Source organism: Bubalus kerabau, chromosome 17 (genome assembly GCF_029407905.1).
Source record: "Bubalus kerabau isolate K-KA32 ecotype Philippines breed swamp buffalo chromosome 17, PCC_UOA_SB_1v2, whole genome shotgun sequence".
Taxonomy (NCBI): domain Eukaryota; kingdom Metazoa; phylum Chordata; class Mammalia; order Artiodactyla; family Bovidae; genus Bubalus; species Bubalus kerabau.
Window position 1 is genome coordinate 16,082,881 of NC_073640.1, and position 21,959 is coordinate 16,104,839.

Below are 21,959 nucleotides of genomic sequence, written 5' to 3' on the forward strand. Positions count from 1 at the left end.
GCTGGCCCCTGGACACCCAAAGGGGTGGGGAAAAGAGCAGGAGAGGGTTGCCTGTGCTTCTCGAAAACGTGAAAACAGCTTCCAGCACATCCTGGCTCAACCCAATACAAACAGAGACAGCATTCTTCCCCTGTGGAACACGGCTTAGGAAGATGTCTAGAGCTCAAGTGATGCCCATCAAAGGAGGAAATACCCACTATTTCTACGTACTTTTGTTGTGTGTGTAAACTTTTTACATTGACGTCTACTGTTAACACATGATGACTACAAAGCCGAGATGTGAACACTCACATTTCATCTCGGAAGAGGTAGGTTTTAAGGCTCCTATGTCTCAAGAAGCGATAAATGTTAAAATGCACAGCAACACATGCTCGTGCTTGCTACAACCCCAAACCCAAAGCGGCTGCAGAAACCCTGCCCATTTGTATAACTGCCCCAGGGCCACCACTCAGGAGGTGAAAACCAGCAAAAGCCAAGGAGGTCAGCCCACTGCCGGGACCAGAGCCTGGGTGACAGGCCCTGCCAGCAGCATCTCGGCGGTGCTCGCCACAGAAGCGGAAGCCAGGGTGGGGTTGAGGGTGGGGGTACGTACGGCAGGTGTACACGTCTCTGTACTTCATGTGCTCGTAATCGGGCAGAATTCTCATGAAACGTCCCGACTTCACTCGTGGGTTTATACCTGAACAGACACAGCAGGCAAGGGGCTGAGGGGGCTTCCGCCTTCTCGACAGGACTCGCCATTTGCTCACCCACATCACACGCTTCCCCTTACGTCCTCGACCCCTGGAACCTGCAGGGGCACTCGCCATGGTGGCAGGCCCGGCCAGAAGGAATTGTGGTGACAGGCATTGCTGCCAGTCAGCGATCCATGCTGGGAACTCCCCACGGCAGGCCCACTCGGGACTCCCCCAACCCCAGGCTCTCTCTCCATCACCCACCACGATCACCAGGCTTGCTGAGTAGGGAGGTCAGAGGTCACGCTCACAGATATTGGGGTGACCGTGTAGGGAGCCCTGTACCCCAGCTAGGATCCCCGGCTTGCCCGGTGCATACCTGGCATGTCCTTCACCTGTTGCATTTGAGCATGCTGTTTGTGCTGAAGGAAGTACTTGCCAGCCCCCGAACTCAGTCAGACCCCTCGCTCCTGAATCAAGGTAGCTGGGTCCACTATCTAAGGAGGAGAGGGGTGACTTTCTTTCACCACCTCCTCCGGAAGCTAAGGATGAGGCCCTCAGAGCAAACTCAAAGAAACACGGTTCCGGGGATGTGAGGATAGAAGCTGAAGCTCACACTGGCCGGGACAGATCAGACACTCTGGGATGCCGGTTAACAGACTGCGAATCATCCTCTGCACTTGGCAACCACTTTCAAGGGGTTGAGAGCCAGCAGTTATGACCTCTCCAGATGTCCTGCTTTGCCTGTGACCTCCCCATGGCCCTGTCCCCTCTTGCTGGACTGCCCCTCTCTACTGCTCACCTGCCCACTCACTGTGCCCAGACATCTCCTCCACAGGACAGCTGCCCCCAGCCCCTTTGCCCACAGCTGAGATGAGCTCCGTGGGGGCCTTAATTTCTCATGCATGTTCTCCCCCAGGCACTTCAGCCCCACCACCAGGCAGGTGTAAGCCTCCCTCCAGGACTATTTCAGGACTTACAGCTCTTACAGGGAACTCAAGTCACTTTCACATGATATCATCAAATGGCCTAACAAACTCAAGCGGCCCGATGATAAGAACTTGTCGTATTAGACCCTCAAGGCAACAGCTGACCATTCCCCAAAGCCAGGAAGCCTCTCGTTTCTGTGCTGACAGAGGCTACTGCGGCCAGTGTGGTTCAGACAGATACTGATGCCCACAGCAAGGGTAGCCTCCTGAACTCCCCGGACTTAAGACTCCAACTCTGGGGGAGCAACGCTGGAGCCAAGGGTGGAGTGGGGCCCTGGGGACACCCCCAGGACAGAGGGCAGGAGGACAGGGTACACAACCAGCTCTCCACTCCTGGAACTCTGGGCTTTGCAGGATTCAAAGGAGCATTGTTCTCGCCCCTGAGACCAGAGGACCGGAAGAAACTACACTTTCCCAGGAGTGACCACTAGGGCCCCCAGATCCACTTCCCCTGGAGGCACATGTCTTCTTGGGGAGTGGGACATGGAGCAGAGGTCAGAGAGAAAAACTAAAGTGCGAACGTGGACAGGGAAGGTGGAGCGGGAAAGCCTGTGCAGACCAGCACTGGGTCCAGGACCCAGGACAGGGACAGGGTGCAGGCAGGGGTGGGGACCAGGACCAAGGACAGTGGTGGGGTGGGGAGAGGGGAGGACCAGGACCAAGGACCAGGGCCAGGGTGCAGGGAGGGGTGGGGACCAGGACCAAGGACAGTGGTGGGGTGGGGGGAGGGGAGGACCAGGACAAAGGACAGGGGTGGGGTGGGGGAGGGGAGGACCAGGACCAAGGACAGGTACAGGGTGCAGGAAGGGGTTGCCACCAGGACCAAGCACAGGAAGTGGGTGCAGGGAGGGGTGGGGACCAGGACCAAGGACAGGGGTGGGGGGAAGGTGGAAGTCCAGGACCAAGGACAGGGGTGGGGGGAAGGTGGAAGTCCAGGACCAAGGACAGGAGTGGGGAAAGGTGGAAGTCCAGGACCAAGGACAGGTCCGGGCGGGGGATAGGGCGGGGATGGTGGCTATGGTGAGTAAGGATGCAGCCCAGGCCCCTGGCAAGTGAGGAACTGGGGTGCTGGGAGGTAGAAGTAGGCCGGGACATGCAGGGCTCTGGTGGGAGTGGGGCGGGGGCGGGTGGGTAGTGGGGACGTGGCCACCTTGAAGGTACAGTCAAGCACCAACACCAAGAACTGCCCATGTCCAGGGTGGCTGGGCTCCTCAGAGGAAGATCCACGGAAACCCAGAGACTCTGACAGGAGATTTCCCAACTCGTGAGCAAACTAACCCAGGAACACCTGCCAATCTAACACCCCCCAAGTGGCCACGGGATTGAGACGGAGAGAAGTCTGAGGGGATGAGGAAGTCAGCCTGGATTCAGGGGCCAACTGTGGCCCATGGCCTGCCTCCCCACACTCTGCTTGTGCAGGGGGTGTGGGCCACGTGAGGATGGGCTGGCCCCCTGGGAAGCCCCCCATTCTGAATCACAGGTGTTCCCACAGAGGACCCCAGCCCTGGCTTCCTAGGGAAGCCGCTCAGGGAGAAGCACCACCTGGTCTGAGTGTTCTCTGCAGAACTGGTACAAAGTGCAAAAGAAGGTGAAAACCAAAATCTACCAAGATGCTTTTAAGACGAACAATTAAGGTCCTTTCCAGAGAATTCAGCAGGTCTCCCTTAGGCCAAAGGTCTTTCTTACACCGTCTTTTACAACCCAGCCCCGAGGGTTAATAGCGCATCACACCCCAGCCCAGGTAGGGAGAGGCAGGATGCCCCCTGCAGGACCCTGGGTGGCATCAGTGCCAACAGCCTCACACCTGAGGGACGGCCAGAGGAGAGATGCTTGGGGCAGGGGCTCTGGGCATCAGGGAGCATTGCTGGCGACTCTGGAAGGCAAAGGGGCGGGGACAAGAAATGGGGGGAGGGGCGGGGACTGGGGGCTCACCACTGCTGCAGGAAGCGAGCCCAGGAAGGGCAGGGCTCGGGGAGGTGGAGGGGCCCGGCTGCTGTCACACATCACGGTCACCCCTGCTGCCACATCTCCAGCCAGGCTGCGGGCCAGGACCCAGAGAGGGGCGCCTCTGAGCCCCCCGGAGCTGTTTTCAGGGCAGCCACGTCTCCCAGATAAACAACACCTGATGCACTTGTGCTGCAAAGTCAGAGTCATGCTTTGGCCAGAAATGGGGAGAAGAGAGCCCCCTGCCTGCTCAGTGCCGTCACGCCTGTGCTGGCTCCACGGCGTCACCTCTGACTTTAAGGGGGCATCTGAGAACTGGCCCGTGGGCTGAGGGCCGTGGACTTTTACTTTACGTGGTTGCTGCTCAGTGAGGGTCCGCCTCTGGAACCAGTCAGCGGAAGATGACAACAGAGTAACTTACGCTTGGCATAGACATCTCGACAAGACACGCCCGTGATCTCCAGCTTCCGCAAGTTTTCACAAACGCCGTACTCTGTAACAAGAAACGTTTGCTGGGAATTACAGTCAAGAAATCAGAAAGCAGCAGCAACAGAAAGACTAGGGGAGGGGCTGGGGTGGGCATGCCTCAGCCTTGGCCGTGTGCTCCGAGCCTGACCCTTCTCCCACTGCGGAGGTTTTACGGGCCTTCTCCACACTCAGTCAACACCTCACTCACCAGTGAAGCCACTGTTCTATTTTTAGATGACACCACTCTGAATGAAACAGCAATCTGCATTGTCTATTCTGATTAGCTCTGGAAACCTAATCGCTCAAACCCACAACCAGACAACCAGCTCAGGAACATAGTGAATACTGTGTGTTCCCATGGAAATAAGACCATCACTGGTATCAGGGTTCCACAAAGGCCCCAGACCCCGGTGTGGCTACTGACTCTGCAGTGAAGACACAGCTGGGGCTGCCCAGGGTAGCCTTGAAGCAAAACCCTATACCACCTCCACGACAGCACTCTGCCCCACCTCAGGCAGGGGCCCCAGGCTCAGAGAGGCTGGTGACTCAGCAGTCCTTCCAGAAGGCCAGCAAAGGGCTGTCAACCTCATCACACCATGGCCGTTCCCCTGCCAAGGCCTGGTCTTTCCAGCGGAACGCCTGACGTCAACCCAATGCTTCTGTGGCTGCGAGGACTGTGACGGTGTCCAAGCCAAGCTCAAGAGGCAGACAGTGAAGCAGCCACTTGGGGCAAGGCGGTCACCACCAGGCCTGTCTCCCTGCCTCCCCTGCTGACGAACAGCCCATGGCCTGCCTCATGATCACACAAAAGCACACGTGCTACCCTCCTGCCAAGAAGAATGTGGACTCCACTCCGGAGAGTCATGCAAGTCGCAAGAACTTGAAAGGAACTTGATAGTGAAACATGCTGTGTGTGACCTGGGGCAGGGGTGACACCTGCATGTCACATGAGCCACCAGCAACCAAGAGGCCCCAAACCCTCTCAGACCACGTGGGGGACCAGCTGGAAGGGCCACTTCCACCCTGGCTGGCAGTCGAGCTGGAGTGGGTCTGCCCACACTCTTGAGAAGAGCTCGGCCCCACACCAGACGGCCTTCATGAGCTCCCACCACGGTCAGGCGGCCGCCTGACCACCACGGGGCTGTCACCACCTTGGGTGATCCCCATAAACAGTGTCCTTCCCTTGCACCAATGACGGCGCACTCAAAAACTGTCACCACACAAGACCTGCTGTGTGGTTCTGAAAGGACAGCTCCTCCTCCTCGGTTCCAGCAGCAACCAGAGCACATGGTCAACAAGACCTGCCTCTTACTGCCTCACAGACATGATGGACATGATGGTTTGGGAGCCCACTAGGGGGCAGGGGGTGGGAGCCTTCTCCTCCAAACTGTGCACTTTTTTTTTTTAATTTATTCTCTCATTTATTATTTTAATTTATTTTTTTATTGAAGGATAATTGCTTTACAGAATTTTGTTGTTTTCTGTCAAACCCCAACCTGAATCAGTCATAGGTATACATATACCCCCTCCCTTTTGAACTTCCCTCCCATCTCCCTCCCGATCTCACTCCTCTAGGTTGATACAGAGCCCCTGTTTGAGTTTCTTAGCCATACGGCAAATTCCCGTCGCACTTTTGTGATACACACGGACACTGCCGGTCAGATACAGGGCACAGACCAGAGATGCACCTGCTCTGGAAGCCTGTATCTCGCAGAGGCATGGGTGCCACCCCGCATGCACCTCCCAGGGCCGAGTCGCTGAAGGCAGGCAACCTGATCTGAGGTTTTCCTGTCTGAGTCCAGCAATCGTCCAACCTGAGAGAAACAACACGCTGCCTCCCAGCGATGGCTTGAACTTTGGATGACTGAAACACGGTGAATCTCTCTGCACAACGTGTCAAGAAAAGGCACTGTTAATATCACCCAGGAGATGAACCTGCATGAGCAGACAAACCAACCACAGAAAAGGCCACCGACAATCGGAAGGAAAGCAAAGGTATGACACAGTGCTAATAAATATGGCAACGCTCAGTGGGTTTTCCTCAACGTTCCCCAAAGATAATACATTCACCAAAGCAGAACAATGTCATTCTGACCCAAATGTTCCTGCAAGAAATGTTCGGTATTTTCCACATGATGGGAAAGGCTTTTTTTTTTTAAAGTTGCGGCTAGGAACGATTCCACCTCCTCTGACTGTTCTATAAACCTTTCTGTAAGTCACTGGGGAAATGCCATAAAGTAGCAGTAAGGCCAGTGAACCTACACCACCACGGAGCCTCCCTCCCAGAAAAACTCATCCTCCTGCCCAAGATGGTTACAGTTAGCACACCAAACCATGCTGCCCACAGCTGCTTTCTAATTGCCAGCAATTCAAAAAGTTTCCTTGCTAAACTAGTACATCAGGCAGCTTGTGAAAGTCTTTTTTGAAAGTGTCTACTCTAAAACAAGCAACACAGTCTAAAAAAAAAAAATAGTTTGGGAAGGGGGAGAAAAATGGCTGGCTGAGCTAGACTTGAGGAAATTTAAATTAAACATAGAATCCAGCTATTACCCTATTTCTAGTACATTCTCAAAAGAGATGAAAGTAGACTCAGAGATGTGTGTTCACCTTTGCTTACAGAAGCATGGTTCACAATAGCCAAGAAGTGGGGGCAACCCCAGTGTCCACTGACAGATGACAGATAAGCAAAATAGGTCCATCCTCACAGTGGGGATGGACTTAAAAAGGAAGTGGCCTTAAAAAGGAAGAGAGGCAGACACCTGACACAACCTGGCTGAACCTTGAGGACACTGTGCTGAGTGAGATGAGCCCATCGCAAAAGGGCAGCATTGTATGGTCCCACTGATACGAAGTCCCCAGAGCGGCCCGATTCATAGAGACAGAAGGTAGAAATGGAGGGTGCCAGGCGCTGCGGGAGGGGAAACGGGGTGTTACTGTGTCATGGGGACTGAGCAGCCACTGGGGAACATGGAAAAGTTGTGGCCATAGTTCTGGTGATAGCTGCACAGCCACATGAATGCAGGTAATGCCGCTGAACCACCCACTTCAAAAAGGTCAAAGTGGTACATTTCACTTTGTGTATATGTTACCACAATTAAAAAAAAATTTAAATTGCCACTTCCAAATATTCCAATCAGGAAATTTCCGAAAAGCTATTTAATGCATGTTTCGCCAAGAGGGAAAAACAGGCCAGGAATCTGGGCTGAGTCAACACTGAAGCTGCATCCTCCTGTGACCCGACTGCCAGGGGCTCCCGGCCCTCCTCACTCACTTCCCGTCCAGTGAGGTCCCTTGCTGCCCAGGTTTTACCCAAGCTGCCAACCACAGACGTGTTTCTTAATGTGCAGGAGGTCTTTTCTGTCTCCATGGGTGGGGACGGGTAAGAGTTTTCTCCTCTCTTTTCCACTCTCTCGCCTCTACAGGAGGACCCAAGGGTCACATGCTACTTCCCAAGACCCTGGAAGAAAAAACGGAGGTGAACGGAGCTGGTGCCTGTGCCTGCCGTGGCTAAGACGTGCAGGCACTCTGTGTCAGAATCGAAGGTGACAAAGTTAGCGACATCCATCTATGGGCTGCACCAGTCCTGGAGTCCACAGTTACAGGGCACTCAGCCCCATGCTCCAATAAAGGCCACTCAGGAGGGCTCTGCCACGCTGGATGGCCACAGAGCCAGAACCAACTCTGACGCAAGCGAGGGGCACATGGGATGAGAGTGGGAACAGCAGGTCATCCTGCTGTTCCAGAGACGGGGCTGGGGGTCCAGGGCAACGCAGGAGCACTGACAGGCTCAGGCAGCAAAGCGCCCAGATGGGGCGACCTGTGGGTGGAGCCGGCAGAGACACACCTGGAGGCACAGGTGGGGGGTGCAGTGCGGAGGCCACTGCACTGCCAGGCAAGGCAAAGGCAGAAGAAAGGCTGGGGCCCAGCCGTGGCCCCCAGAAGGCAGCAGTGGGAGAAGGGGGCTGGGGGAATGCGGCTGGGTCGTCTCCCACCTGCTGTAAACTCAGTTCCCCAAACAAAACCAAAAGGTAATATTGATTGGAAATGTAGTTCATTTTTGTTTGCACTAGATTAGGGGATAATTATAACCCTTAATAAAGTATGGTTGGAATTTCTGAGGCTGTAAAAGGAGGCAGAGGCAGGGATGGGAGCTGGTAGAGAAGGGGGGTCCATCAGGCTTGGGGTGGGGGGGTTTCAGGCAACTGGCTTTCAGGTCTCCTGCTCTGAGGACACCCCTCCAACAGCAGAGCACAGGTTCCAAAGTCCTGTGTGTCCCACAGCTTGCTGCTTTCCTTAGCTGTTACTGTAACTGCATAAAATGCCTTTTAAAAATAATAATAATAATAATAATGTAGCAGATCTGGAAAAGCACTTTGCAGCCAGCTCATCTCAGGATGGACGAATGTAAAAACCAAACCTAGACGCAGCCCATGGGCATTTCCTATTAAACACTTAGAATATTCGGGCTGCTAAGCAAACAGTTCCCCAGGACAGCTGATACCACCTACACAGTCAATGAGACTTCTTCCCAACCAGCTCCACCTCTGCAAAGATGAACAGCCTCAGTGCCAACAGGAGCCTCGTCCCTCCAGCCAGAAGATGCTGACCCTGTCCAGCTCCATGATGGGCACCCACTGGCCAAGGGAGCCCCACTCCCACTGAGGCCCATCTGTCATTCTTAGACACTTATTCCTGCTACACACACCCCTGCTGGGTCTTACCACCCACTCCTGAGACCAGGGGGTAAGCAGGAGTCTGACTCTGCCATCACGTCTCCCCAGACCTCCTCTCAGATTTCAGACACTCCCCGACACCCCACTAATATTCAGCAAGCAGGCCTGCTGGGGCTACTCCGGGTTCCTCCCCTGCCCATCACCGCGGGGCAGACAGTGAGGGCATCACTGGCAAAGGATGCTGACTCATGAGTGAGAACCCAGGCCACCTCCTGGACCAGTCCTGGGCTTCTCAGAGGACAGTGGTTCCTCCAAAGTCCCAAAGACACACTCCTTCCAGCCAGAAAGACAAACCAAGATCCTCAACTGAATTACATAACCACTTTGTAAACACAGCAAACAGTGAATACAGCCCAGCAGTTCTTCCTGGCAAGGCACCCATGTTTGTCCAGTTAAACATGGCCAAGGGGGAATCTTGGCTCATCACTTCCTGGGGGCCAGACGCGCTTTCTAGCTTGCTGCTCTGAGGCTAGCGATGTCCGCTAAGAGGAAGTGTCTCCTGTACCCCTCCTACTCTGCTAACTGGAAGGATTAGGTTACTCTGTGGAGCAGCATACGTGATGCAACTCCCAAAAATAAAGAGCCTGTAGTCCTGTCACTGAGCAAAGCAGGACAGGATAAGGGCTCCCCTCCAGTTCTGAGACCCTGCTGTGTGTCCAGGAGGCAACCTGGCTTCCTCTTTCTCCTGGTTGGGACAGGGATGCTGCTCCTACTACCTGGACAGTCTGTTTATACACCACCACCCACCCCACACCCCCAAAACAAGCAGGCTCAACAGGCATTGCTTAACGAGAACCATAAAATATTCCCAAAGCCAACAACCTGCCCACTTCACCTCCTCCCTGGATGATCCTTCCGAGCTCAGCCATGTTTATCAAAAGCCACATTTTTCACATTTCATGTCAGCACACCAAACAGAACAGAAACAGTGTTTTCTTCTGTATGCAAATACAAAATTGAATATTACTTTTGATTTTCCCATTTCTGTCATACAGCTCAAACATTATGGGAAAAGGATATTTCTAATTATGATGGAATTGCAGCCCACCTTAGACTTACAACTGATCAAAATATTATATAAATATTATTCCAGGGGTCACTGAGGCACTTACCATCAAGAGAAGAAATGGGCAAATTATATACTATATAGTTGAAATCTGACTTTATGTCTCTATGTCTTTACGTTTGAGCATTTCCTTTGCTTCTAAATATATCTTTTGCTATCATTTGAATGTTCTGAGTTGGAATCACAGTCTGAATTTTCTAGACGCATTAGCCTCAGGTAGACCTCACAAAGTGCTGCAGAGATGAACCGTATTAAAAATGGCCAGTGTTTCAAAATTCACCAACTAAACGGTGAAGTATTAACTGAGAAAAGCCTCGTCAGGGTCAAAGGCAAAGAATGGACTTGGCTTCTGCCCTATGCTCTGAGAAATGACGGCTTATTTATAGCCCCACAAGCAAGTAACTGCAGAGGGCCTGGAGCCAAAGGAGTGATGCATCAAAACACGGCTGGGGGGGTGGGAGGTGCAGGGGTTGGAAACGGGGAGAGGCAGAACACAGCTCACTCCCGACCCCGCGCCGCCCTGCAGGCCAGAGCTGCTCTGCTTTCCCATAAGAGGGGAGATATCACTTATTTGGTGTACTTGCCCCCAAAACAGAAGCACATATTTGGCTTCTGAGTAGCAACTTTCTTTCACCTGCCCAAAGAAACTATTCAATCCAACAGCTCCATTAGGCAGGGGGCTCAGAAAACCAAATTCTATAAAAAGTACTGATTTGTTACTGTTGGTTTCCTGCTGCTAGGACACTGAAAACCGTGAGATTCACGCTAGCACTGTAACAGCCACCCCACTCTAAGTTTCTAGGCTCCCTCCCCCACCACCCTCCACCTGCCCCCAAGTCATCCCCTCATTTTAAAAAGAGCCCCTGACTCGTATGTCTTGCCCGCAGCCCAAAACTCTTAGAAGCAATAAAACACAGGGGTAAGAAAAAAAATTTTTTCTAATTAAAAAATTTTTAAAAAACAAAACACAGGTGTGCAGCACCCTCTTCCCCGGATTGCTTGTCTTCTCCTCTGGGAAAACTGATTATCAAAACACAGAAAGCAAAGGCACATACACTGAGCGGTAAACACGCACGCTCACTAACGCCTCACTCGTCCTCCCAGAACACTAACAAGTGTCAGGGCTGGACCTGGGGCTTCAGAGCCAGGAACCCCAGTAGGCTGCGACCACCCGCCTCCTGCTCACCAAGGCTGGGATCATTTTGGTTTTTGCCTCTGTGCACATGACTTTGACCTTATCTCCCACCACAACCAAATGTCTAGTTCAGGATGGAAGCCGTTTAGGGGCTCAGAGAAATGAGACTTGTCTCACGCACGACTATCCTTACACATACTCCAGTCGTAATTACACTAACCCTATGGGATGCCTGTTAATGCTACATGGGACTGCCAACCACCCAATGTTGGACCCAGATGAAGTGGAAGTTAAAGTTACCAGAACAAACAAGTGAAACTGAAGACCCGGCTGTTGACAACCTCCATAACCTCAGGATGACAATCATTACTTAAACCGAAAGCTACCAGAAAATAACTTTGATCAATGCTGTAACTTTTGCAAAAGTGACTATAAGTGAAGTTTGAAAGTAAAGCACTATTGACTATGAGAAAATGGTCTGCATATATTAAACAGAAATTGATCCAGATTAAATAAAACTTGCAAATCAATAATAAAAAAATAACAATGGGGAAAGGGGCAAAGATTAAGGATACACAAATAAGAGAAACCAAAGAGTGCCAATAATTATATTTTTTTAAATGCGCATCTTCATGAGTTATCTGCCATCTGTAAATTAAATGAGATGCTGTTTCTCACCCAGATTGGCACAGATTTTTAGAAACAAATGGTTCAAACCAGAAAAAATTTAGGGGACACTGGATTAAACGATAACGAACCCAGACCACAAAGGCAGCTCTGTGATGAGCACAGAGCACTCCTGTTACCTTCAGTGTCTTGCCTGTGCACGCCTCGTGACAGATGTGCAAAGAGGAAAACACACCTGTTAATATCTGGAGTGAAAAATCACCGCCCCCCCAACCCCCACAAGATAACTGGCCAGTTTCTAGCAAAACTACAAAACTCATAACCCACTACCCCAGCAACACCAGTTCTGGATATATTCCTCAGAGAAATTATCAAATTTAACTGCATCCAAGGAAACATATGAGCTCGTTCACTATCACACTGTGTGCAGTGAGAAAAATAAAAACGAGCAAAGGACCACACACGGCCTCTCCAAATTATGAACCACCACACAGTGCTCAGGAAGCTGGAACCAGATTTAAATGTATTAACATGGACAGAATTTAAAAACACAAGTTGACAGATGCGTAATACTCACAGATGATATATTTCCGAAAAACTAAAGCATGATAAGACAATGTTGGGGATGTTACAGGTGTATGTATATACAAGTAAAATCGACCCACAAGCGTGGCTGCTTCTTGGGGGTGGGAAAGACAAGGCTGATCTGGAGGGATTTGAGAGCTGGCTAGAAGGCTTCTTTTAAAAAAAAAAAAAAAGGAGAAAAATCAAAAGCAAATATGATAGAAGACTTAACTGTTATTTACTGGGGATGACTAAGAAGGCGTCTGCTTTACCATGTTTGTCTTTCATTTTTTTAATTTCTCAGAGTGAAAATTCTCCCGGCTGCCAGGCCACCTTGGTGAAGAGGAGGCCTTGACCCAGCTGTCACGGTGTCTGCTGTCCCCAGAGAGCTGCACTGAGAGGCACAAGAGCAGGAAAGGAAGGGCTAGTCGTCCTCCATCTGCCCCCACGCCTTTCTACATCTTCAGGAGGACTTTTCATATTTCCACTAGAAGTTGTAAGAACCTGTCCTGAGCTGTACCTCTGGTTAATTTTACTCTGTGGCACACCTCTGAGCTTTCTGGTCACACAGAAGTCTTGTTAGCCTCTGTTCCTACACATCTTACAGTTTCCCCAGAGACAACCCCCTGGAGACCACCACACAGGTTTGGCTGACTGATGGAGAAACTCACAACGCTCAAAGCAACATCTGTGACAAATCTGGGACTCACAAGGGTACAAAATGCAAAACAAAGCAAATGAAACGGTGGAACTCTCTTTGCCTCTGAAAGAGGTGAAGTTAAAATGGCCGTGAAGCATCATCACCAGTTAGGGTGTGAGGGCTTCATCTGTATCATCTCATTTTACCCTCAAAGTAACCCTATGGGGGCAGCACTTCCCAATAACAGTTGGGCCAGGGAAGCAGCATGTTCAGGATCTCAGAGCAGATAAACAGAGTCTAGCCACTGACGACCAATCCTGAGGGTTGACCACTGAGCTTTATGGTAGAAAGATGATGAACTGACTGACCTCCCTCTGGAGAGGATTCGGGGAAAGAGGCCTTCTCATGAAGTCTTCCTGGGGGTGTAAATACCAACAGCTGGGCAATGAGTATGTAAGGTGTTATCAAGATGCACAGCCTCCCTGCTGCCCACAACCCCACTTTGGAAAGTTATACCCCAAGAAGATAGTCTCAGAAGTTCTAAAAGGTGTATGTAAGTCCCACCAATTCCTATAAAATGCACAAAGGCAGTCTCGATGGCACAAGGAAAAACTGCAAGCTTAAAAGTCTAACAGTAAAGGACTAGCCTGTGGCATACACAGGCAGTGGAACACTATGAAGCTTTTTTATACTGAACCCTCTATGAGATCATAAATGATACGATCCCATTTACGGAAAAATGTGTACATGACTCCACATGTGCGTAGGGAGAGACGTTTTCCAAAATTTTAAGAGTGGCTTATCTTTGATAGCAAGAATCTCTGATGATTTTTTACTTTCTTCCCTTTGTTGTCCTTCATTGTTTGATTTTTCTTCTTACCTATCCTTTTTACCGAAACTCTAGAGTTTAGTGAACAGCAGAGATCTGTCAACGTTCAAATGAATACAGAGCCCTGAACTCTGGGTTAAGTAAAGCTGTTTTCAGGGGATTTGTTACAAAACTATTCACCACCCTCACTTCGGACATCAGCATCCCTAAGCGGGGCATAAGCGCCCTCCAGCAATGCCCGCCTCACAACCCACCGCTTCATAGACCAGGTCCTCGCCCTGGAGACCGTCCAAACCCTCGGACTCCCCTAACTATTCAAGTTCACCCTCATCGATCTCGTCAGCTCCGCCCCCAAGGGCTGGGGACCGAGAAGGGTGTCACAGACGTCAGCTAGTTCCCCGGCCTAAACCCAGCCCCAGCTCGCGTCACTGCCCTCGGCGTCCTGGCCCCCATAGCTGGGGCACCCCCTCAACCCTCTCTGAGCACCCCATGAACTCCGCCGCGCCCGGAACCCGCGCCCCGGATCTGTGGCAGGGGCCCCCGGGGTCACAGCAGCACCCGGCGGCTGGGACCTTCCCCCCTGGATCCCTGTTCGATGGCAGCTGCCCTGCCAGAGCCCGTGGGGACCCCACCCCACCCCCTCCCAGTCAAGGCCCCTGGGGCCCAGGCCGCGCCCCGGCGCACTCACCCTCCCGGCAGCGCCGCCTCCAGATGGTGTCAGTGTGCAGGATGCGTCGGAACTTGGTGCAGACCTGGGCCAGGCTGGGCAGGTCGGTGCCAGGCAGGGACGCGAAGATCTCCACCAGGAGCTCGGGCGGCAGCTCCAGCAGCGAGCATCGCGGGGGCGACGAGGGGCCCGCGCTCCGGTCGCCCCCGGCCCCGGACAGCGCCGCCGAGCCCGCCTCGATGCGCTCCTCCTCGGGGTCCGTGTCCGGTTCGCTGTCGGCCGCCGCGGTCTCGGCCGGGCCCCGGCGCTGCTGGCGGCGCCGGCATCCCCGCGACGGGCCCACGCCGCAGAGGCGAGCGCACACCGCCATGCCGGCGACTGACGGCCGCCGCGCCGCCGCCGCCCGTGCGCACGCGCCGCCGGAGAGCCCAGCCCCGCCCGCCCGGACGGAGAGCCCGGCCCCGCCACTCCACGCCACGCCCCCCAGGGAGCCTTATTCCCGCCCCTCCAGGGAGCTTTATCCCCGCCCCCAGGAGCGCGGAGTCCCGCCCCCCGGGGGAGCCGAGCACCCCTGGGAGAGCCCTGCCTCGCCACGCCCCGTCAGAGAGCCAAGCCCCGCCCTCCGGGGGGAGGGGGAAACCAAGGCACCACCACCACCACCACCCCCCCCCGGGATTCGAGGCCCCGCCCCGCCCGACAGCTAAGCCACGCCTCTAGTACATTGCCAAAGTACCTGTCTGGGGCTTGGTCCCGCCCACCAGAGGGGACCCGAAAAGTCTTGGGCTGGCGTAGCCGAAAAGCCCCCCGCCTCGACCGCCCTTCAAGGTTCATTAGGTCCCTCTCCTCGCAGCCCCACCGGTCCCAGGCGGCCCTGGCCTCCGCTCACCTGAGGACTGCGGGCCTCCCGTCGCGCGCCCGTACAGAGCACGGGAAAGGAATGTCACCGACAAACGCACGACGGCCGCCCCTTCCCGACTGAGCGCACACGACAGGTAGGCAGTAGATGGCGTGCTGCCGGTTGTGAGGGCCGAACTCACCACCTCCTGAGTACCGCACTGGAGCTCTCCCAGAGGTCACCCTGAAGACCCTACGAGGGACACCCCCCCCACCCCGCCCCCGGAGAATGCCTCGGGAAGGCCCTAAGGCCCCCTCCAGAGCTCCCCCCAAGGATCCCCAAGGAACCCCCTGGGAAGGCCCAGAGGACCCCCAGGGAAACCGGAGGACACCCTCTCTAGAGGACCCTCGGGAAGGCCTCAAGGAGCCCCCCAAGGATCCCCCTGAGGATCCCCAAAGAACCATCCAGGGAAGCCCCGAGGACACCCCCACAGGATCGTCCCAGGAGGGCCCCAAAAAGACCCCTGGGGATTCCAAGAACTCTCCAGAAAGGCTCTGAGGACCCTCTGGAGAATCCTCCAAAAAACCTGGAAGAGAGCCCTACAACCCCCATGAAGGCTCAGAGAATACCAGCCCCGGACCCTTCAGGAAGGCCCAAAGGAGCCCTCTTAGAACCCTCAGGACCTCTAAAAGCCACCTGAGCACCCTTGCATGAAGAACCTCCCAGGGTAGCCCAGAGAACACTCTTCTGAGGACCTCCCAGGAAGGCCTGGAAGAACTCCCCGCAGGATCCCAAGAACCCCACCAAAAGTTTCAAAGGACCCCCAGTGTACATCTTAAGGATCCCCCCTCAGAGAACAATTCAGGATGCACACAAGGACACCCCCACCACACCTCCCCATGACCCAGAAGGGTCATATAAGGTGTGATTAGGGAAACAACACAAACTTATAGCACCTGGAACTAGTTAAGCCAAGTCGGACCCTAAATTGTGCCTTTGTTATTTAAAAACTGACATTCACTTATTTCTACCCTGATTGCAATGAAAAGAGGTAATCACACTAGATGGGTAGTCTATATGATCTTCAGTTCAGTTCAGTTCAGTCGCTCAGTCATGTCTGACTCTTTGCTACCCCATGGACTGCAGCACACCAGGCCTCCCTGTCTATCACCAACTCCTGGAGTTTACTCAAATTCATGACCATCCAGTCAGTGACACCATCCAACCATCTCATCCTGTCACCCCCTTCTCCTCCCGCCTTCAATCTTTCCCACCATCAGGGTCTTTTCAAATGAAATGGGTATATCTTTCCTTTTCTCCTTTGCTTTTCACTTCTCTTCTTTTCACAGCTATTTATAAGGCCTCCTCAGAGGCCAACCATTTTGCCTTTTTGCATTTCTTTTTCTTGATCACTGCCTCCTGTACAGTGTCATGAACCTCTGTCTGTAGTTCTTCAGGCACTCTGTCTATCAGATCTATATGACCTTTCTGTGCCCTGATTACCTTGTTTACTGTGCTCGAGGGTACTGTGGGTTCTAGACGGGAAGCCAGCTGGGGCCTGGGGCAGGGGTGAAAGACACAAAGCCTTCCTGTGACAGTGGCTTCCCCTTAAGCAGCACTAATAACAAGAAACTGTCATTTCCAGAGAGAAGAACGCGATTACGAGATTATGGAAGCAGACCTCTGCCTGGGTGAGCCCAACTCCTTTCTGGTCCAGACTCACGTCAACACCCTGAAGTGCTGGAGCAACTGCCCAGAGCCCATATGGAAGCTAAGAATCCACAGACCACCCCAGTGTTTCTGGTCAGTGTTGCTCTTTCTACTCAGATTGAAAAATAATGACTCTTCGAGTTCCCTGGGCCCAGCCTCCACAAGGTCCTGGCTCTTCACTACTTCCTTAAGGAGGTCTCCAAGCGGAAAAGACAGCTGCCTACCCCAGTCCACAGAATCCCATAAACAGGTAAGTGCATCTTTTGACAAAAGTAACAATGCTGGACTTCAAACCTTGACTATCTCAGCTCCGGGCAATTGAAAAACAACTTGTGACTGCCTTCCCTGTATCTGGGTGTTTTTTCAAACTGTCGTCCAGCCTGTTATCAGAACTCGCCTCCTGCAAGTGGTAACACAGAAACAAAAGAAGAGTCATGCTTCACTCACCTATTTAATATTAGTATTTAATGACCCCATTGACTCCATATCACATGACACAGAGTACTTCACAATCCAGGCCTAACCTCCAGGTCTGGCAGCATCTCCTGTCACCAAACATCTCTCAATGGGAGCCACCCAGTTCCTTAGTGGGAACGCACCATGCCTTGTCACATCCCTGCCCCTTGTTCAAGCTGTCTCCTCTGTCAGGAAAACCCTTTTCCCAGTCTGTGCCGGTAAACAGTCACCCCTTCCACCTCGTCCTCAAATGGTACCCCTTCCCGGAATGTCCCTTTATTACTGCACCATCCTTTGTTTTATGACAAACACGTGCTTCCTTTGGTAGCGGCCTCCCCAGCTGTATCCGCTGTTACATGACAGACATGCTAGCATACATCACGCAATAGGCAAATGTGTACTGACTACATGTTGGCTGAGTGAAGAACAACAAACTGGCTAGATGGCTACAGAGGGAGGAATGTGAACCAAACAGATTTAAAGAAGCCTTGTGGATCATTGCCATCCCCATCCAAGCTAGGAAGTCTCTCAGCAAATAGAAATGCGTCAACTCATGTGATAAGTATTTACAGAATGCCTGACTAACCTACATGCTATGTTCTACATGGATCCATAGATTATAAAGCATGCACTTCGCTGCTGTATATTTCAATTTGTTTTTTTTTTCTAATCTGTCTACTCACTACTAGGTCCTATTAATAAAATATTCTTCTAGAAAAGTTTTAGGGTATATTAAAATGTACAAAATAGTTTGGTTAAATTTCCATCTTTTGAAGAATGGTTAACCATGTTCATAATTTGAATTATGTATAATTCAGTTAAAAGATATACCTAAATCTACATTTTTGACAGCAGGAACAATAAAAGACTGTGTACAATAACCCACAAAGATGTTAAAGGTTTGAATTTGTGCTGACCATTAGAACAGAAAGAAATGGATGACCATGAGAACTGTGGTAATCCATAATGGGGGAGAAGAACCAGAGGGGAAGACTTAGGCTATTGCAGAAAACAATTACACATTGAACCCTGAAAGCTTTGTGTCCTTGAAGCTTTTACAGCCCGTTATGTAGAACTGGATCCTTTACAAAAAAACGCCAAAGAGGATACATTCATGCTAAAATGAGGGAAGATTAGATAGAAGAGATCTTTTTAAACGGAAAATTTTTTAAATTGTATACAATTTTAAAGGTTACTTTTTCTTGCAGTTATTACAAAACATTGGCTATATTCCCTGTGTAATACAGTACACCTTTGAGCCTATCTCACACCCAAAAGTTTGTGCTTCTCCCACTCCTGTGTTGCCACCTCCCATGGTAACCACCAGTTCTCTGTATCTGTGAGTCATCTTTTTGTTATATTCACTAGTTTGTTGTAGTTTTATTTTTTTTCCAAGAAAGCAAAGTGAGGATTTATTAAGTGAAAGTATGCTCACAGTGGGAGAGCAGGCAGACTAAGGTGAGTAGCTGCCTCACTTGTTGTATTTTTTAGATTCCACATATAAGCTTGTGCCTCCCACTCCCCACCCGTCTTGTGCCCCTCCCTCACTTTCTCCACTGGTAACCACTAGTGTTTGTTCCCCATGTTTGCAAAGTCTGCTTCTTTTTTGTTATATTCACTAGAGTTTGTTGTATTTTTTTGGATTCCACATATTAGTGATATCATACAGTATTTTTCTTTCTCTCTCAGGCTTATTTCACTAAGCATAATGTCCTTCAAGTCCATCCATGTTGCTGGAAATGGCAAAAATTTTGTTCGTTTTTGTGGCTGATTGTATGTGCATATGTACATCACATTTTTACCCATTCATCTGTTGATGAATGTTGTTGACACTTCAGTTGCTTTTATATCTCAGCAATGGTAAATAATGCTGATATGAGCATTGGGGTATGTGTATTGATATCTTTTTTAATTAGTGGGGTTTTTCCAGATATATATCCAGGAGTGGAATTTCTGGGTCATATGGTAGTTCTGAATATTCATTGGGAGGACTGATGCTGAAGCTGAAGCTCCAATACTTTGGCCACCTGATGTGAAGAACTGACTCATTGGAAAAGACCCTGATGCTGGGAAATATTTAAGGCAGGAAGAGAAGGGGATGACAGAGGATGAGATGGTTGGATGGCATTACCAAGTTGATAGATATGAGTTTGAGCAGGCTCTAGGAACTGGTGATGAGCAGGGAAGCCTGGCATGCTGCAGTCCGTGGAGTGACAAAGAGTCAGACACGACTGAGCAACTGAACTGATGGTAGTTCTGTTTTTAATCTTTTGAGAAACTTCCATACCATTTTCCACAGCAGTTGTACCAAGAGATCATTTGTTTTACCAAATGACTACATGCTCCCAATACATTCCCTCTTGGGATTACAAGAGGGAACTCTTTGTTAGTGAGAACTGTTATCTAAGGAAATTAGTAGTGTACAGGGCAAGGCACTTTTCAACTGATTGCCTCAAAAGTCATGGAAAATAGTAGTTCTTGGACTTAAGAAAGCCTTGTCAACTTCCCCATGCTGGTTCTCAGAATCCAGATTTGAAAATGGCATCTGCTCAGAAGAAATAATCAAGGTGAATGGAGAGAATAGAAAATATTCAAAGGCTAAACAAGAGATTTGGTGTGTAAAATAAGAGTTTCAACAGCAGCATTTATGGGCAAAAGCTGGAAAAAGAGCAGTCCTTCAGAATTTGTTTACAATTAAAGGAACAAATGACTATAACAAAGAAAAAGGCCTGTGAAAGGCCAGCCGGTTCCATGAACTGTTACACGTTCACTTAAGAGATAGTATTAGGTTGTAGGAGTGATTTGAGATCATTTTCCTGCAGTCACCGGGGTGTTGATTTCTGAAGTTGTACAGGAGAGCCAGGGCGTCATGGGAGAGAGGAAGTTCTCCCGCGCCATGCCTCTTTCGCTCTGGACACTCTCTCCTGGGCCCGGTGAAGACATTCTGAAAGACTGGAAGCTATGGAGCGTCACTTACAACACCCTCCTGGCTGAATCCTTTCTGAGGATAGCCAGGACACTGCTCTTGAGCAATACTTGTTTGTTTACTTGTGCTAAAGAGCAGGGATGACACAAGACTGATTGGACCAACAGCCAATAGTAACCCAGACAACAAGGAGGGTTGGATAGCTCTCCCAATCAGAAAGAGAAGAGGCGGGACAGGCCGGGCAGGCCTGAAGAGCTGAACTTAAAGCTCAGTGTGACTTGCCCTCCATACTGAGTGTGGCAAAATAACCCTAACGTGTTCTGTACTGCAGGTTAACGTTTCATGCCTTATTTACAGATTCGCAGAAATAGCGTGGTAGCATGATTTACAGCATTACTTCACTAATGCTGGGACATCATATTCTAGCAGTTACCTTATATCCCCCACGATTATGGTCATTTCATGTTAGGAAAAAAGGAATAGGGTGAGAGCTATTTAAAACTGACCCTGCTTGGCTTTCTAGAATGATTATGTGATAGTTGAAAAAGTACCATGAGGTTTCTGGAGAAAGCACTGAATAAATTCACAAAACAGATTTGTTCTTCTGTACATTATGTAGATTATTTAAAAGATGAGTCATATTTGCTATTTGTTTAAAAATAAATCTTGCTATGCTTATATTAACTAGCTTAAAACCTTCCTTTGGAAACCAGATAGAATGTTTAAATCCTCTATATTTTTTAATTGGATTCTATATGAGTGATATTAACTGACCACTCAGAATATCATTTACATTGAATATCATTTACATTGAATGTCTATTGAACTGCAATCTGAGGGCACATGAAATTTTTCACATTCAAGTACATTTGTTTTCAAAATTTACATGAAGTTACAGTACTTATTGGTTGATATTTGTTTGCATATAACAAATTAGTCAACTTTAAATATAATTTATCTCAATATGCTTTTCTTTCAGGCTCATGAGATAACTTTACACACCAACTGCTTTAAATGATTTTCTGAGATACTTATGGGGTTGTGTGGTTTTAAATTCAAGTAGGAATTTAAGATAAGACCATACCACTCACTGTTAATATGGACTTCAATACTTGAAAAATCATAGAGTAATCCTGTCCCATCACTGTAATAGCCCTTGTGGTAATCCCTGGGGCAGTGAACCCAAGGCTTGAGGTAATCTGGTAAAGCTTTATGGATGCCTAAGGGACTAGAAAATATGAAACCCTTCTTACCCTCCCCCCAGTTCCATATGCCTGATATCGATTTTTTTTTTCACTCTTCTTGCATTGGGAACAGTTGTCCAGCAAGGGAACAAAAAGTCCATTTCTTACAAGGCAGCAATTAAGCCAAAAAAGCACTCACCAGTCAATACTCAATATCATAAAAACCCAGAAAAGAAAGCAATACACCGTCCACACTCTCATGGAGACTTCGAAACTGATCATTTTGTGCTTGGGAGAAGGTGGGTACTCTTACTGGATTCCCCCCATCCCAATCCTTGCAGAATAAATACAAAAATACTAAGAATGCCCATGGAGCTTAAAACCTTCCTTTGGAAACCAGATAGAATGTTTAAGTCCTCTTTATTTTTTAATTGGATTCTATATAGTCTTGTTTTTTAAAAATTTATTTGCTAATTGTATTTGGCTATGCCGGGTCTTAGTTGTAGCGGGCA

The 21,959-nt window shown here is 50.1% G+C and overlaps 1 protein-coding gene and 1 long non-coding RNA gene across 3 annotated transcripts in view; one reads left to right on the top strand and one right to left on the bottom strand.

Moving 5' to 3' along the window:
• FBXO31 (F-box protein 31) overlaps nt 1-14,762 on the bottom strand; it is a 36,832-nt gene extending 22,070 nt beyond the window's left edge. Inside the window, exons 1-3 of one of the 2 annotated variants that reach the window (XM_055552298.1) lie at nt 14,358-14,761; nt 4,029-4,100; nt 593-679 (exon numbers count right to left, since the gene is read on the bottom strand). In XM_055552298.1, coding sequence (XP_055408273.1) covers nt 593-679; nt 4,029-4,100; nt 14,358-14,706 — 508 coding nt within the window. In that variant the 5' untranslated portion in view covers nt 14,707-14,761. Of the gene's footprint in view, nt 1-592; nt 680-4,028; nt 4,101-14,357 lie in introns of both variants that reach the window. The other variant, XM_055552299.1, reaches the window with a different exon arrangement.
• A 7-nt stretch (nt 14,763-14,769) lies between these two features.
• Nucleotides 14,770-18,203, top strand: LOC129631343 (uncharacterized). Its single transcript, XR_008704002.1, has 2 exons — nt 14,770-15,328; nt 16,817-18,203. It is a non-coding gene; the product is annotated as an uncharacterized LOC129631343 (long non-coding RNA).
• Nucleotides 18,204-21,959: the final 3,756 nt, after the last annotated feature.